Source organism: Procambarus clarkii, chromosome 38 (genome assembly GCF_040958095.1).
Source record: "Procambarus clarkii isolate CNS0578487 chromosome 38, FALCON_Pclarkii_2.0, whole genome shotgun sequence".
In the NCBI taxonomy this organism is placed as follows: domain Eukaryota; kingdom Metazoa; phylum Arthropoda; class Malacostraca; order Decapoda; family Cambaridae; genus Procambarus; species Procambarus clarkii.
Genome location: NC_091187.1, coordinates 11,750,648 through 11,766,676, shown reverse-complemented (window position 1 = coordinate 11,766,676; position 16,029 = coordinate 11,750,648). Strand labels below are relative to the sequence as shown.

Here is a 16,029-nt window from a genome sequence, read left to right as displayed (position 1 = left end):
AGGGGCAGAGGCAGCAGACCCTGAGGGACTAGGGGCAGCAGGCCCTGAGGCACTAGGGGCAGAGGCAGCAGGCCCTGAGGCACTAGGGGCAGAGGCAGCAGGCCCTGAGGCACTAGGGGCAGAGGCAGCAGACCCTGAGGGACTAAGGGCAGCAGGCCCTGGGGGACTAGGGGCAGAGGCAGCAGACCCTGAGGGACTAGGGGCAGCAGGCCCTGAGGCACTAGGGGCAGAGGCAGCAGGCCCTGAGGGACTAGGGGCAGAGGCAGCAGACCCTGAGGGACTAGGGGCAGAGGCAGCAGACCCTGAGGGACTAGGGGCAGCAGGCCCTGAGGGACTAGGGGCAGAGGCAGCCCATCATGCAGATCGTACCCACAAGCAACACAATGGATGCCAAACTGCCATAAAAAATGCCATAACAAACTGTCATTCAGCAGGTAAAGAGGTGACCCGGGATGTAATTGCCGACGGGAGAAAGATGATTCTCTCGCAACAATTGCTAACATTTACCTAAAAATACCCGGGCAAATGTGCAGACACGCTTGCTTAGGGCAGTCCGTCAGAGCTGGGCGTAATTATGACCCGTTGGTTTAATTGCATCCAGACTGACCCAGATGGCACAACTGTTTCGTGTTTAAAACATGAGAGAAACACAGGCTCTAATATCTATTGATTTTATTGTTTCCTTTCCCTGACTGTTCTTTTAGCCAGCCACACCATATCAAATATATATATATATATATATATATATATATATATATATATATATATATATATATATATATATACTTGCATCTTAAGAGCGCCTTACATATCTTTGGGAGAGGTAATTAGATGGCCTGCAGCTGTAATTAGGTGGCAGGCGCATGCAATTAGGTGACGGGCGCGTGTAATTAGGTGACAGGCGTCGCGAAATTATGTAAATAAAAACTCGTTTAAGTTTTCTGTGTCCTTCACAGTCTTGTGTGACACCTATATTCGGTTCTATTTTGTTTATTCTCGTTTCCTTTGGTTTCCATGGTTGCCCTCCCCTCTGGTGTTGCTGGGATGCTGGTTGTGGGTTCCCCTCTTGTCTCTGGGAATGTTGGGTTGGGGGCTGTGATTTCCTGGTTTTCTCCTCTCACCTTGCGCTTCTTCCTTGCCTCTACCGCCATGGCTCTTTCCTCCTTTGTCCTGTCCCTCTGGAGGAATACTTTTTTGTGTTCTTCCACATATTGCAGATGGCTCTTCCTTTGTAGAACATTCTTCGTCGTGGTCTCGTTTGCAAACACAATCTTTATCAGGAGGTCTCTGCCTTTGTTGTACCAGCCCAACCTGAAAACCTTCTCAATGTTTTTTTCAGCCCCTTCCATCTTTAACCCTTTTAGTATGCCATTCACTGTCTCTCTGTCCTTACTATTCCATTCTTGCCTATTGGAGTCTTCCTGTTCTTTGATGCCCACAGCTACCATTGATCTTTTTCTTTCCAGCAGCTGACTGGTGCACCTTGCTGCTTCCTGTGAGGTAGCTGCTTGCATGGCTACCTCCCTCACTGTGGCCATTGCTCCTGAGCTCTTTCTCAGTATTTCCGCAAATGTTTCATGTACAGAGGCATTTCCTTCCAATGCACCATTTCCATCTTCCCTTTGGATGATTATCTGATGCCCAGCCTCATTATTTTTCTGTGAGGGATTTTATCTCCTTTGCTGCTATCAGCTCACTTTGCAGGCTGTTTATTGTATTCTTCATTTCATGCATCTCCTCCCTGAGTTCCTCCCAAACTTAGTCTAACATTTCCTTCATCAGGTCATTTTGACTTTTCCCTGTGCCCTTCGTGTGTCCCCCTGCCATTCTGTATGTGTGGGAGGGTGTCTGTGGGTGAGGGAGAGGGAGAAGGGAAAGAGAATTATTGAAAGGGAAAGAGAGAGAGAGATTCTTAGAGGAAGGGAGGAAAAGAGAGAATCATTGAAATGAAAGGAGAGAGAGAATTGGAGAAAGGAAGCAAGGAAAAGAGATAATTAAAGAGTGAGAGAGTGAGAATTAAAGAAAGGGAATGCTTGAGAAAGGGATTGAGGGAATACGAGAGTAATGGAGTGATTACGAGAGAGGGAGTTACATGTAGGGGGAGGGAGAGAGCCCGTGTGGGAGGGAGAGAGCCCGTGTGGGAGGGAGAGAGAGAGAGAGAGGGAGGGAGGTTATAGCACTATATACAAGCGCCAGAGAGACAAGGGGGAGGATGGACATAACCTTATAATTGTCCCTGGCAGGTAAGGTTGTAGTTCTGACTTAATTAACAGCGGAGTTCTCTCTCTCTTGGTCAGGATAATGTTAGCTTTTCATCACATAAGCCCTTCTTGTCGTGTTTCTCATCAGCTTAATGGCCTCGCAATTATCATTTACAATTTATATTGTTTTAATAAAAAAGCAGTAAAATGATCACTTTTTTTTACTTAGAAATTGATAAAAAATAGTTTTAAAAAGTTAATACAGTCCATAAAGCCATACTTAACGGTTTTGTTAAAGCGGTCATAGCATTAATATTGTTTATTGGGGTTTAGCATTTATTTACTTAGGCCTACTGGGAGTCTTAGGTGTAGTAGGTGAGGCTGTTTTGTTTCCTTGTTTGACAGTCTCCTTCTATCATCTCAAGATAACCTCAAGATAACTCAAGACATTCTCCTTCTCCTCCTACTTCCCATCCCAGCTCCTTGGTCTCGTATCCCAGCTCCTTGTCCTCGTATCCCAGCTCCTTGTTCTCGTATCCCAGCTCCTTGTTCTCGTATCGGCTTAGTGCTTTCTCGTCATAATTATCTTGTATTACGTCCGTCTGTGTTCTTCACAATAATAAATCATATCCACCGTCGCTTCTGGCATGAAAGCATAAGATACCCATCTGGTCTGAGGTCAGTAACGGTGTGTGTGTGTTCATCTTGTTGTGTTCACCTAGTTGTGCTTGCGGGGGTGGAGCTCTGGCTCTTTGGTACCGCCGTCCTTTCATTTGGTCCCTTTCGTCCCGTGTACAGGTTCCTGAGCCTACTGGGCTCTATCATATCTATTTAGACACTTGAAACTGTGTATGGAGTCAGCCTCCACCACATCACTGCCTAATGCTGTGTGTGTGTGTGTGTGTGTGTGTGTGTGTGTGTGTGTGTGTGTGTGTGTGTGTGTGTGTGTGTGTGTGTGTGTGCGTGTGCGTGAGCCCTTTGCTTGTGTTAAAAGTCACTGGCAATATTGGTTTGTACGTCGGGGGAAGAAAGTGTTAAGAGGGAGCACTCTTCCAGACGATAGTATTGTGCTCGTGTCTGAACTGCAATAATAATAATAATAATAATAATAATATTATTATTATTATTATTATTATTATTATTATTATTGTGAAACTTATTACAATTCTGGTATTTAAATAAAGACGAAGAAAAGATCCGACATAGCGATTTTTTAGGATTAAGCTACATGCTTTATCAAGGTGATGTAAACAATGTATGGCGAAGTTTGTGATGAGTGATGATGTGTCTGGGATCTGTGGCCCGGGTATACCCGGAACATTACCCCTACGCTCACCACCACAACCTCTCTGCTTATATCAGTTAATGAAGGTATTGATTTTAACTTCTTTAAGAATAATTTTGTTGTTAATCGGATCTACTTTGGTAAAAGATTTGTAGCCGTGTACTGTCTCAGTAGACAGGAGACAAGAAGGGCTGTCATCCCTGGCCTTGGAGGGGGGGGGGACTTCCCTAAGTGCCTTCCTCTCTCCACTATGGCATACCTGAAGTGCCTTAAGCGTTGTAGTGCCAAATGGCACTCTGTTTATCCCAGCCCATCCTGAACGTACGTATTGCAACTATTCGCTTAAACGTACAAAAAATGGCCTGTTAGACCCCAAAGTGTGACAAACAAATTAGCCCAAAATGTGCATTAAAAATATTGAAAAGTAATTATAAAAATTAACCAATCGTGTCCAAGGCGTATATAATCAGTTCTAGGCATAATATATGCTATATATTAGGACCAATATAGTAATTTATATGTTATATAAGAGGCCCAGGAAGCTTAGAATTGTTGTGGTGTCTACAGGATTAGTAGTATAATACGCGGCCATTGTTAGCTGCATAGGTCCATCTCTGAATAATGATGTGACGACTTGTACTGAATTTTGTAACTAGCTCATCAAAATTGTAACTTGCTTAGCTAAATGAATTGTGGGGTTCAGTTCCTGAGCCCATTATGTGCCTCTGTAACCCTTTCCACTACCGCCCACAAGATGGGTATGGGGTGCATAATAAATGAACCAAACTAACTGAAGGTTGGACCAAACAGTCGCTGGAGAGAGCGTCGCCCTCCACGCTTGGGGTCCAGGGTTCGATACCCCATCTGTGTGAAGATCACTGGAGCAGGGCGGGGATCGAACCAGCGACATAGGGTCACCCCAGGCGCGCGCCCCTTTGTTGGACTACGATAAAGCGCGTGTCTGAGGTGACCCAGCACGCTGGTTCGATTCCCGCCCAATAATATTAGCGAATCGTGAAGATGTACTATGTCATGATGTTCATGTTCATCTAAGGCAGTGAAGAGCCATCGCATGGTCTTGGCTGGCACCAACAGTCTAGTGTCCGTGTGGTCCATGGACGTGCTCTAGCTCCTGGCCTACAATGTGTGTGCTCTTGGCATGTGTTACTGATCGAGCTTGCTGTTTTCGTTCCCATAATGCACCTTTCAAGTTATCATTTCTTGCGTCAGTCGTCATCGTGGGATTTTTGTTTACTCTTAATATGATTGTAAAAATGTATCTCATAAGATTTTTATGGCACTCGCAACCATGGCACTCGGACCGCACCCATGGCACTCTGACCGCACCCATATGGCACTCCGGGGCACACCCGTGTACAGCGGCTTCCCCCAACACAATATCACAAACAAACAACAGTAATGGAGTGACAAACAGGCCGACTGATCACCACCAACATGGTCTCCGAAGCCTGGCTGACCCGTCGACCAGTCAGTCATTCTTCAGATACGTCCAGACGATAAGAGCGGAGCAGTACACCGTCGTTATTGTACGCTGAAGAGGCCACTTGTTAGCTGAATGTATGGACTCCTTGTGGTTGGTAAATATTGGTAAATGTTGTTTGCTCTCCCAAGTAGTTTCTTGTTATGGAAGGATGTTCAGGTTTGTTTCTTGCGAGGAGCTGATGCGAGGGTGTGCGTCTTGTGTTCGCCTAGTTGTGGGGAAGCTATGGCTCTTGGGTCCCGCCTCACAACACTTACTCGAATTGTGCATAGATTCCAGGGCGTATTTGGTTCTGTCTTAGCTATATGTAAAGCTGTGTATAGAGGTTTGCCTCTGTACACGGCCTTTGTTAAGGAGGCTTGGCCCTATTTGTGCTGTGTTAAGTTAAACTTTAGCTCTAGGCCAGGACTAACCCAATAGTACTGTGAGACATTCGACTAGGTCACTAACCTCAGTCCTTCTCTTGAGGTTATCTTGAGATGATTTCGGGGCTTTAGTGTCCCCGCGGCCCGGTCCTCGACCAGGCCTCCAATCCGCAGGAAGCAGCCCGTGACAGCTGACTAACACCCAGGTACCTATTTTACTGCTAGGTAACAGGGGCATAGGGTGAAAGAAACTCTTCCCATTGTTTCTCGCCGGCGCCTGGGATCGAATTCAGGACCACAGGATCACAAGTCCAGCGTGCTGTCCGCTCGGCCGACCGGCTCCCTCAACAGACCTTCACCCTGAACAAACTCCTTCAGCTTCCTGTAGTTCATGCGGACTTTCCTGGTATGAAACGGGTGTGAAAGAAGCATTAATTAACCTGAAATACAAATACAAGCGCGCTTAAAGGCACCTGTCCGCACGCCTGTATAAAGAAAGATAAATATAAAATAGAAAGAACTTATCGTAATGTGATATTTTCTTTTGGCAAATAGCCCCATCAGCCAACAGTAACATTTACAGCGTTAACGTTTTGACAAAGCAATTACCATCCGTGGTCGTAGCCAGAATTTACACCACCATATACCTATTGGGGTGTAGCGGGAACAGTCTCCGCGGCCCCCACCAAACAATTAGGGTGTCAAAACCCACAGTTCTGACGACACATGGAAGCAATTTAGCAATAACAATCTGGTCTTCGTGCCGCTGCTCAAAGCCGAGCCTTCAGACCTTACAAACACTGGCGGGGATTTCTTACCTGCGCGTCGGCTTCCTAAACACCTCTAAGCGGTCTCCCAAACTTCCCAGTTGGCTGTATGCAAGCTAATTATCCCTGCATTGTTAGCATGCGGGAGGGAAGGAGGCAGGGAGGGAGCCTAGGAGGCGTGGGTGGAGGGAAGGAGGCAGGGAGGGAGCCTAGGAGGCGTGGGTGGAGGGAAGGAGGCAGGGAGGGAGCCTAGGAGGCGTGGGTGGAGGGAAGGAAGCAGGAAGGGAGCCTAGGAGGCGTGGGTGGAGGGAAGGAAGCAGGAAGGGAGCCTAGGAGGCGTGGGTGGAGGGAAGGAGGCAGGGAGGGAGCCTAGGAGGCGTGGGTGGAGGGAAGGAGGCAGGGAGGGAGCCTAGGAGGCGTGGGTGGAGGGAAGGAAGCAGGGAGGGAGCGAGGAAGGGAAGGTGAGAGTTTGGGGCGGCAGGGGATGGGAGAATTAAGGAGGGGTGTAAGGGAAGGAGTAGGTGGGGGGGAGTTTGAGAGGGAGGTGAAGAAGGAGGTGAAGGAGGAGTGGGAGGGAGCGAGGGAGCGAGGGAGCGGAGGTTACAGTCAGGGAACAAAACCTTGAGACACGTCTCTCCTGCAGGCAGACTAATTACCTGAGCTTTTAAACTAAACACTGATTCCCCTCGACTAGCTGTACTCGGCGCTTAGGGCGCCTTCCTCTCTTATTTAATTACCGCCACCAGAAAAGTTACTTTAAAAATTGTGAAACTTAATTTGATGGATGGCTGCGCAGGACCCAGTATGCGTGCTTCGCTGCTGAGCGAGATTAGTTGAATTTGCATGATAGCCCAATGTGAGGGATTTAATTTGTTAGTGTGTTTATGAGTTGAGGTCTGAAGACGTGTTCTTGCTGTGCAGAATGGTTGTTTTGTGTGTTGTGGAGGTTTGTGTGCGTGCCAACATGTGTGCAGCTGTATGTGTGCTTGTAGGCTCGTGCTTCAGCTACCTAGCCCCGCCTTACCAACTCCTGGTTACTTAATGGAATTATATTTATGTTGCTCATCGTTGTCATTTGTTAAAGTATATTATTGAGCTCGCCTCGGGAATCATTTCTTGTTTGTTGTGTTGTGTCGAGTTTGTTGTTGTGTTTGTTGTATCGAGTTTGTTGTGTACCAATTCTTTCAAAATAGATCACACACAAATGGGCATAAAATACGAAATTTTATATAAACTGACATTCCATTCATTTGTGGTCAAATGTCAGGAAACCAACATATAGTTCTCCCTTGACAGTCTCTCATACCTGGCTTGTCAAGCTGTGGCATGTGTCTGGAGGCTGCCATGTGTGTGTGTGACACATCTTACCGGGGTGTCTGGATTCTACCTGGCTTCCTCCATACAGGTATCTGTGGTTTTCCAGATCAGATCAGTGTAGGTTGAACACTTCTTCCAGAGAAGTATCTGGTATATCCCAGTCCAGATGTGAGTGTGTTCCAGGCTAGTAAGGGATGTATTCCAGTCCAGATGTGAGTGTGTTCCAGGCTAGTAAGGGATGTATTCCAGTCCAGATGTGAGTGTGTTCCAGGCTAGTAAGGGGTGTATTCCAGTCCAGATGTGAGTGTGTTCCAGGCTAGTGAGGGATGTATTCCAGTCCAGATGTGAGTGTGTTCCAGGCTAGTGAGGGATGTATTCCAGTCCAGATGTGAGTGTTCCAGGCTAGTGAGGGATGAATTCCAGTCCAGATGTGAGTGTGTTCCAGGCTAGTGAGGGATGTATTCCAGTCCAGATGTGAGTGTGTTCCAGGCTAGTGAGGGATGTATTCCAGTCCAGATGTGAGTGTGTTCCAGGCTAGTGAGGGGTGTATTCCAGTCCAGATGTGAGTGTGTTCCAGGCTAGTGAGGGATGTATTCCAGTCCAGATGTGAGTGTGTTCCAGGCTAGTGAGGGGTGTATTCCAGTCCAGATGTGAGTGTGTTCCAGGCTAGTGAGGGATGTATTCCAGGCTAGTAAGGGATGTATTCCAGTCCAGATGTGAGTGTGTTGAACACGTCTTCCAGACAAGCTGGAAGGCTGGTTCTTGCCCGTGGTGAAGGGTTCCGTCCGTTATTGACACGACCCGCCTCTCTCACTGGTCGTTACTTGCTTGCTTTATAGAGCGACTTGTTGGCCTGCGGGAAGACATGTAGTGTAGACTAATAAGGGAAGCGTGCTTGGGAATCCCATAACGACCACCACTTTATAAGTGGGAACTCGAGCTATAATAGAAACATGGTGTGTGTGCTACTGGAGAGACCAGGGGTGGTCTCAGGCGTTCTCTTGCAGGGTTTCATTGCATATTGCATGTTTTACCCTCGCTGTTTGTGGCCCGGGGATTTTAAGGTCTTGTAAAACCCACCAGAATCGGGAAATTCAGCTGTAAAAAAAAAAGTCACAAGGAGACAGTTTTTTCTACCACAGACGTGGCCAGATATTTACAATGCTAACCAGCATATATACATTTTCTTCTGTCCTCCATGGACAGGGTTAGAGATGTGTTAAACATATGTTGACCAGACCACACACTAGAAGTTGAAGGGACGACGACGTTTCGGTCCGTCCTGGACCATTCTCAAGTCGATTAAACATATAGTTCAGTGATGTATTGAACAATCAACCACACAAGGTGGTTGTAGTGTAAATAACGGTGAAGGCGGTGTGTTATTGAGGCGTTAAGGGACCGTCTTGTAGAGGCGTGACCTAATTATGTGTCCCAGTACCACAACGTTATTGTCACTATTTTTCATCTTGTGAACATTACACTACAAACGTCGTAATGATGCTATAAAATGTTGTGGTTACATTGGTTGTCTCCCGCGTGGCTCCAGTAAGGGGACAGGAAGCCTGTGTATATAAATATATTCTTTAGGCTTGTATCGAGGATCCCACTCCCCTCCCCAAGGTCAAACTACCGACCCTCCCCAGGATGTAACCTCACAACAGTTGCCTAACTCCCTGGACCCGGATTCACGAAGCAGTTACGCAAGCACTTACGAACGTGTACATCTTTCCTCAATCTTTGACGGCTTTGGTTACATTTATTAAATAGTTTACAAGCATGAAAACTTTCTAATCAACTGTTGTTATTGTTATAAACAGCCTTCTGGTGCTTCGGAGCTCATTAACTGTTTAATAATTGTAAACAAAGCCGTCAAAGATTGAGAAAAGATGTACAGGTTCGTAAGTGCTTGCGTAACTGCTTCGTGAATCTGGCCCCCTGGTACCTATTGACTGCTGGGTGAACAGAGATGTGTTCACCTAGCAATCAATAGGTGCCCAGTCAATAGAAGCCACCTAGCAGGTGAAAGGAAATGTGCCCAACCATTTCTATCCCGCCCAGGGGTCGAACCCAGGATCCCCGATTGCGAATTGAGAACGAAGCCAACTGTACTACGAGACAAGTATGAACAAGGGCTTCGTTGTATGGATACAAAGGTGGTTTTGTATTGCGAACAGAAGAATAACAGACCTGCAGAAGGCCAATAGGCCTATCCGAGGCAGCTCCTATTGGTCCATACGAGGCAGCTCCTATTGGTCCATACGAGGCAGCTCCTATTGGTCCATACGAGGCAGCTCCTATTGGTCCATACGAGGCAGCTCCGACTGGTTCATACGAGGCAGCTCCTATTGGTCCATACGAGGCAGCTCCTATTGGTCCATACGAGGCAGCTCCTATTGGTCCATACGAGGCAGCTCCTATTGGCCCATACGAGGCAGCTCCTGTTTATATCCACCCCAAACTCATTCATATATATGTCTGAACTACGCTTGAAACACTCCAGTGATCCCACGTCTATTATGTTACCCGGTAATTTGTTCCACAAACCAACAACCGTGTTTCCTAACCAGTATTTACCCAGGTCTTTCCCGAACCTAAACTTATCCAATTTCGTGTTTCATTTTGTGTTAATATATATAAAACGTAATTGATATCCCCTTTGTTATACCCTTTCATCCATGTATATACTTTAGTCGTGTCGTCCCTTGCTCTTCGTCTTTCTAGTGAATGTAAGTTAAGCTTTTTTAATCTCTCTTCATAAGGAAGATTTATATTTCCCTGGATTAACCTTGTAATCCTTACGTCTGTAAGGATGACAAGGTTATGTACAGAGGTGTACTCACCTAGTTGTGCTTGCGGGGGGTTGAGCTTTGGCTCTTTGGTCCCGCCTCTCAACCGTCAATCAACTGGTGTACTGGTTCCTGAGCCTACTGGGCTCTATCATATTTATATTTGAAACTGTGTATGGAGTCAGCCTCCACCACATCGCTGACTAATGCATTCCATTTGTTAACTACTCTGACACTGAAGAAATTCTTTCTAATGTCTCTGTGGCTCATCTGGGTACTAAGTTTCCACCTGTGTCCCCTTGTTCGTATCCCTCCCGTGCTGAAGAGTTTGTCTTTGTCCACCATATTAGGCCTAAGACAGCGTGTACTAAACCTAGGATTGCTAGGAGAGATTAGGCTAGATCTTATATATATGTTGCGGTTAAAAATGTTTCTGGTTTGTGCAGATTCAGTACTACAGAAGTCAACTTTCTGGTGGTCCATCACTACACTTTGGTACTTCCCATCACATAGTTAATTACTAAGAGTACTATCATTGTAGCACGATGGGTTCAACAATTTATATCCATTCTAGATACTATAGCGACCAAACCCGAACTGCATAGCCTAAATCTTTATATTTTGAAAGATTACGTTGAAAAATTATATTGTTTAATAATAGTGAAGAGCAAGGGTGCCATAGGCACAATCAGAGAACACTGTATAAACATCAGAAGTCCACTGTCGTTCAACGTCCTCCCAGCGAGCATAAGAAATATTGCCGGAACAACCGTGGACATCTTCAAGAGAATACTAGATAGGTTCCTCCAAGAAGTGCCGGACCAACCGGGCTGTGGTGGGTATGTGGGCCTACGGGCCGCTCCAAGCAACAGCCTAGTGGACCAAACTCTCACAAGTCAAGCCTGGCCTCGGGCCGGGCTTGGGGAGTGGAAGAACTTCCAGAACCCCATCAACCAGGTACCATTTCTAAAAATAAATCCCAGTATTCTATTTTTTTTCTTATTTCACACATTTCCGCGTGAAGGCCGTTGCCTGAAGGTCTCCACTGGTCATGACTCTCAGAACCGCTTGAAATTGATTTTGCAATTTCACTGCTGTTATCTGTGCACATATGCAGCTGATATCTGGTAGCTTTAATAGCCATATCTAAGCTCAGAAGGCTTTATTTTTTGGCATTAAACTTTATTATCAGAGCTTGACACGTGGGTTTGCTGTAGGCATATAACTCTGTATGTTATGATTGGAGATATATTCAGTAAAGGTGTCGTGCTCTATTAGAACTGAACAATGTATTATCTAAAAAGAAAGGAAAGTGATTACGTTTCGGTCCGTCCTAGACCATAGTGGTCCAGGATGGACCGAAACGTCGCTATTTCCTGTTATTTTCTGATGTGTGTTGGGTGTGTAATTTTCAGCCATGTTTTTTGCAAACTTTTGTCGTGTACATATGTACCTGTTTACCACAAAATGCATTCACAAGACATTCACAAAACATTCACAAAACACATTCACAAAACATTCACAAAACATTCACAAAACATTCACAAAACACATTCACAAGACATTCACAAAATTCACCAAATCTGTTTACTTAGAGCAATGGCTTCGGCTGTGAGGAAGCGTGCTCAAATGTCTCAAATCTTGCCCGGGAATCGAACCCTCAACCTTTGGGTTGTGAACTGACTGCGCTGAGCACTGTGTGTGTGTGTGTTTGAGGTTCTTGTTAAAGTTCATTGAGGTAATAAGGTACATCTTCAACTAACAGAACAGCTTTGGGTATGTCTACCCCCCCCCCCCAAGTGTGGTGTTGGTGAGTTTTAATGATGAAAATAATCCAAAAAATCTCAGATTGCGATTTGAACTAAAAATCCTCGAATTTAGGAATTTGTTGAAAACATATTTCAGTTGGTGCAATCAGCTTCAGAAGCCTCGGGAGTTAGGTGACCCAAGGCATTGATTACTTCATGCATTGTTGCTTGAATGGTAAACTCGGAATGATTACGATTTTGTATTAATTCTAACTATTCCATTTTTTTGCAAACTAGCAAATTTATTAACATTTTTATCCAACTTTCGTAATATTTATCCAACTTTTGCATGTATTATTCCAACTTTTCCTATTTTGTTTCAGTTTCTGCAATTTTATTCCAATTAAAACCTACTTTTTCCAATTTTGTCCAACTATAGACAATAATTTCAAAGGTTGTGTTGTGACACAGGGTGCTGGAGGGGGTTGTGTTGTGACACAGGGTGCTACAGGGGGTTGTGTTGTGACACAGGGTGCTACAGGGGGCTGTGTTGTGACACAGGGTGCTACAGGGGGCTGTGTTGTGACACAGGGTGCTACAGGGGGCTGTGTTGTGACACAGGGTGCTACAGGGGGCTGTGTTGTGACACAGGGTGCTACAGGGGGGCTGTGTTGTGACACAGGGTGCTACAGGAGGCTGTGTTATGACACAGGGTGCTACAGGGGGCTGTGTTGTGACACAGGGTGCTACAGGGGGCTGTGTTGTGACACAGGGTGCTACAGGGGGCTGTGTTGTGACACAGGGAGCTACAGGGGGCTGTGTTATGACACAGGGTGCTACAGGAGGCTGTGTTGTGACACAGGGTGCTACAGGGGGCTGTGTTGTGACACAGGGAGCTACAGGGGGCTGTGTTGTGACACAGGGTGCTACAGGGGGCTGTGTTGTGACACAGGGTGCTACAAGGGGCTGTGTTGTGACACAGGGTGCTACAGGGGGCTGTGTTGTGACACAGGGTGCTACAGGGGGGCTGTGTTGTGACACAGGGTGCTACAGGAGGCTGTGTTATGACACAGGGTGCTACAGGGGGCTGTGTTGTGACACAGGGTGCTACAGGGGGCTGTGTTGTGACACAGGGTGCTACAGGGGGGCTGTGTTGTGACACAGGGTGCTACAGGAGGCTGTGTTATGACACAGGGTGCTACAGGGGGCTGTGTTGTGACACAGGGTGCTACAGGGGGTTGTGTTGTGACACAGGGTGCTACAGGGGGTTGTGTTGTGACACAGGGTGCTACAGGGGGCTGGTGTTGTGACACAGGGTGCTACAGGGGGCTGGTGTTGTGACACAGGGTGCTACAGGAGGCTGTGTTGTGACACAGGGTGCTACAGGGGGTTGTGTTGTGACACAGGGTGCTACAGGGGGTTGTGTTGTGACACAGGGTGCTACAGGGGGCTGGTGTTGTGACACAGGGTGCTACAGGGGGCTGGTGTTGTGACACAGGGTGCTACAGGGGGTTGTTTTGTGACACAGGGAGCTACAGGGGGTTGTGTTGTGACACAGGGTGCTACAGGGGGCTGGTGTTGTGACACAGGGAGCTACAGGGGGCTGTGTTGTGACACAGGGTGCTACAGGGGGTTGTGTTGTGACACAGGGTGCTACAGGGGGCTGTGTTGTGACACAGGGAGCTACAGGGGGCTGTGTTGTGACACAGGGAGCTACAGGGGGGCTGTGTTGTGACACAGGGTGCTACAGGAGCTGTGTTGTGACACAGGGTGCTACAGGGGGCTGGTGTTGTGACACAGGGTGCTGTGTTGTGTACAACAAGCAGCAGCAGGAGACAAAGGAGTGCCTTAAGCACTAGAAGACGAGAGAGACAGAGAAAGTCAATGATGTGACCCAAAACCTTGCAGGAGCTGGACGCTGGCTGGAGTATAATCACAAGTCTGGTGAATTATGGAGACATAGTGCTCTCAGTGCTCGGTAATCCTCAACATTTATTTCCCAATTCCGCAAATGATGAAATGCAAAAAAAAAAAAAAGCTTTATACACTGGCGTGACAAATGTTAATGCTATTTTGGACAGGAGTTTTCCAAGAGCAATGTTAAATACCCGTGTAGGAAGCAGTAATTCATTATGCTTTTTCATTTCTAGTGAAGGCTTTGTGGAGGTGTTGGTGCTCGCGTGGTGCCTCAAGTGCACGCTGTTTATTAAGGGGGAAATATGGTGAGTCGAGACTGTTGTGCCCTGAAGGATTTATGGTGTAATATTCTCATTTATGGCGTGAATGTTGTTGGGATCTATTTCACCAGTGTATGTTGTATTGTCGCGTTTTATTCTGTGAGTGGTATAGTTTCACAGTCAAGTATGTATACCGGTCAAGTACGTGTACAGGTCACGTGTCTATCTCGGTCCAGACGTGGCCACATATTTACAGTGCTAACCAGCATGTTTACATTATTCTTCTGTCCACCATGGACAGGGTTGGCGGTCGTCTAGTCTGGCGGTCGTCCATATGTGCGACAGGGGTGTGTAGCGATCGTCCAGGCCGCCGATAGACAGGTGAGAAATAGGTAATTAACCTGCTGTCGTAGCGTAATATCGTAAGAATGATAAATGGCTTTGGCCCAAGCTAAAAGAGGGCGGCGTTGCCAGAGTTGGGTGCCGTATGGGAGGTGGACCCCACACCAGCTTTCTCTGCACCCATTACCTCCAGTGATCAACACCTGTGCTACACACACACACACACACACACACACACACACGCACACGCGCACACACACACACACACACACACACACACACACACACACACACACACACACACACACACACACACACACACACACACACACACACACACACACGCACACACACACACACACACACACGCACACACTCTGTCTCTCTCTCTCTCTCTCTGTATCTCTCTCTGTCTCTTTCTCTGTCTCTTTCTCTGTCTCTCTTTCTCTGTCTCTCTTTCTCTGTCTCTCTTTCTCTGTCTCTCTCTCTCTTTCTCTGTCTCTCTCTCTCTTTCTCTGTCTCTCTCTCTCTTTCTCTGTCTCTCTCTCTTTCTCTGTCTTTCTCTCTCTTTCTCTGTCTTTCTCTCTCTTTCTCTGTCTCTCTCTCTCTCTCTCTCTCTCTCTCTCTCTCTCTCTCTCTCTCTCTCTCTCTCTCTCTCTCTCTCTCTCTCTCTCTCTCTCTCTCTCAAGACAAATTATTTACCACAGGTAAGACATGCACAAGGGGGTACAACCCCTGCAAGCACAATTACGTGAGTACACACTGATGCCCACCAATAATAAAGATATTTGGAGGGAGATCTACCCTACCTGGTCATCTACCCTGGCACTCAGAGGACACATGGCCACCTACCCTGGCACTCAGAGAACACATGGTCACCTACCCTGGCACTCAGAGAACACATGGTCACCTACCCTGGCACTCAGAGGACACATGGTCACCTACCCTGGCACTCAGAGGACACATGGTCACCTACCCTGGCACTCAGAGGACACATGGTCACCTACCCTGGCACTCAGAGGACACATGGTCACCTACCCTGGCACTCAGAGAACACATGGTCACCTACCCTGGCACTCAGAGGACACATGGTCACCTACCCTGGCACTCAGAGGACACATGGTCACCTACCCTGGCACTCAGAGGACACATGGTCACCTACCCTGGCACTCAGAGGACACATGGTCACCTACCCTGGCACTCAGAGGACACATGGTCACCTACCCTGGCACTCAGAGGACACATGGTCACCTACCCTGGCACTTCACTGCTTGCCGCCAATCTTTCTCCCGTTCAGATTAACAAAAAAAGTTGAAAGGGCAAAAGGTGACCAGATCAAGATTTGCCACAAAAGCGCTGGCTTCCTGACCCTCTTTCTCTGGTAACTGTGTTGTGGGGGGGGGGGGGTTGTTGGTGTTGTTTGTGGTAGGTGAGGGAGTAGAGGCGAGTGGTACAGGTGATAGTAGTAGTATTCGCTGGTAGTTGTACTTATCTACTCAGTATCTACGGGTAGAGAGATCTATCTCTTTAGCACCGA

At 47.0% G+C, this 16,029-nt stretch overlaps 1 protein-coding gene across 1 annotated transcript in view; it reads right to left on the bottom strand.

The window, feature by feature from the left end:
- LOC138372178 (glutamine-rich protein 2-like) overlaps positions 1-1,514 on the bottom strand; it is a 3,741-nt gene extending 2,227 nt beyond the window's left edge. The window contains exons 1-2 of the mRNA XM_069337492.1: positions 1,122-1,514; positions 1-395 (exon numbers count right to left, since the gene is read on the bottom strand). The exon at positions 1-395 is cut by the window's left edge and continues 2,227 nt beyond it. Coding sequence (XP_069193593.1) covers positions 1-395; positions 1,122-1,514 — 788 coding nt within the window. The remainder of the gene's footprint in view (positions 396-1,121) is intronic.
- Positions 1,515-16,029: the final 14,515 nt, after the last annotated feature.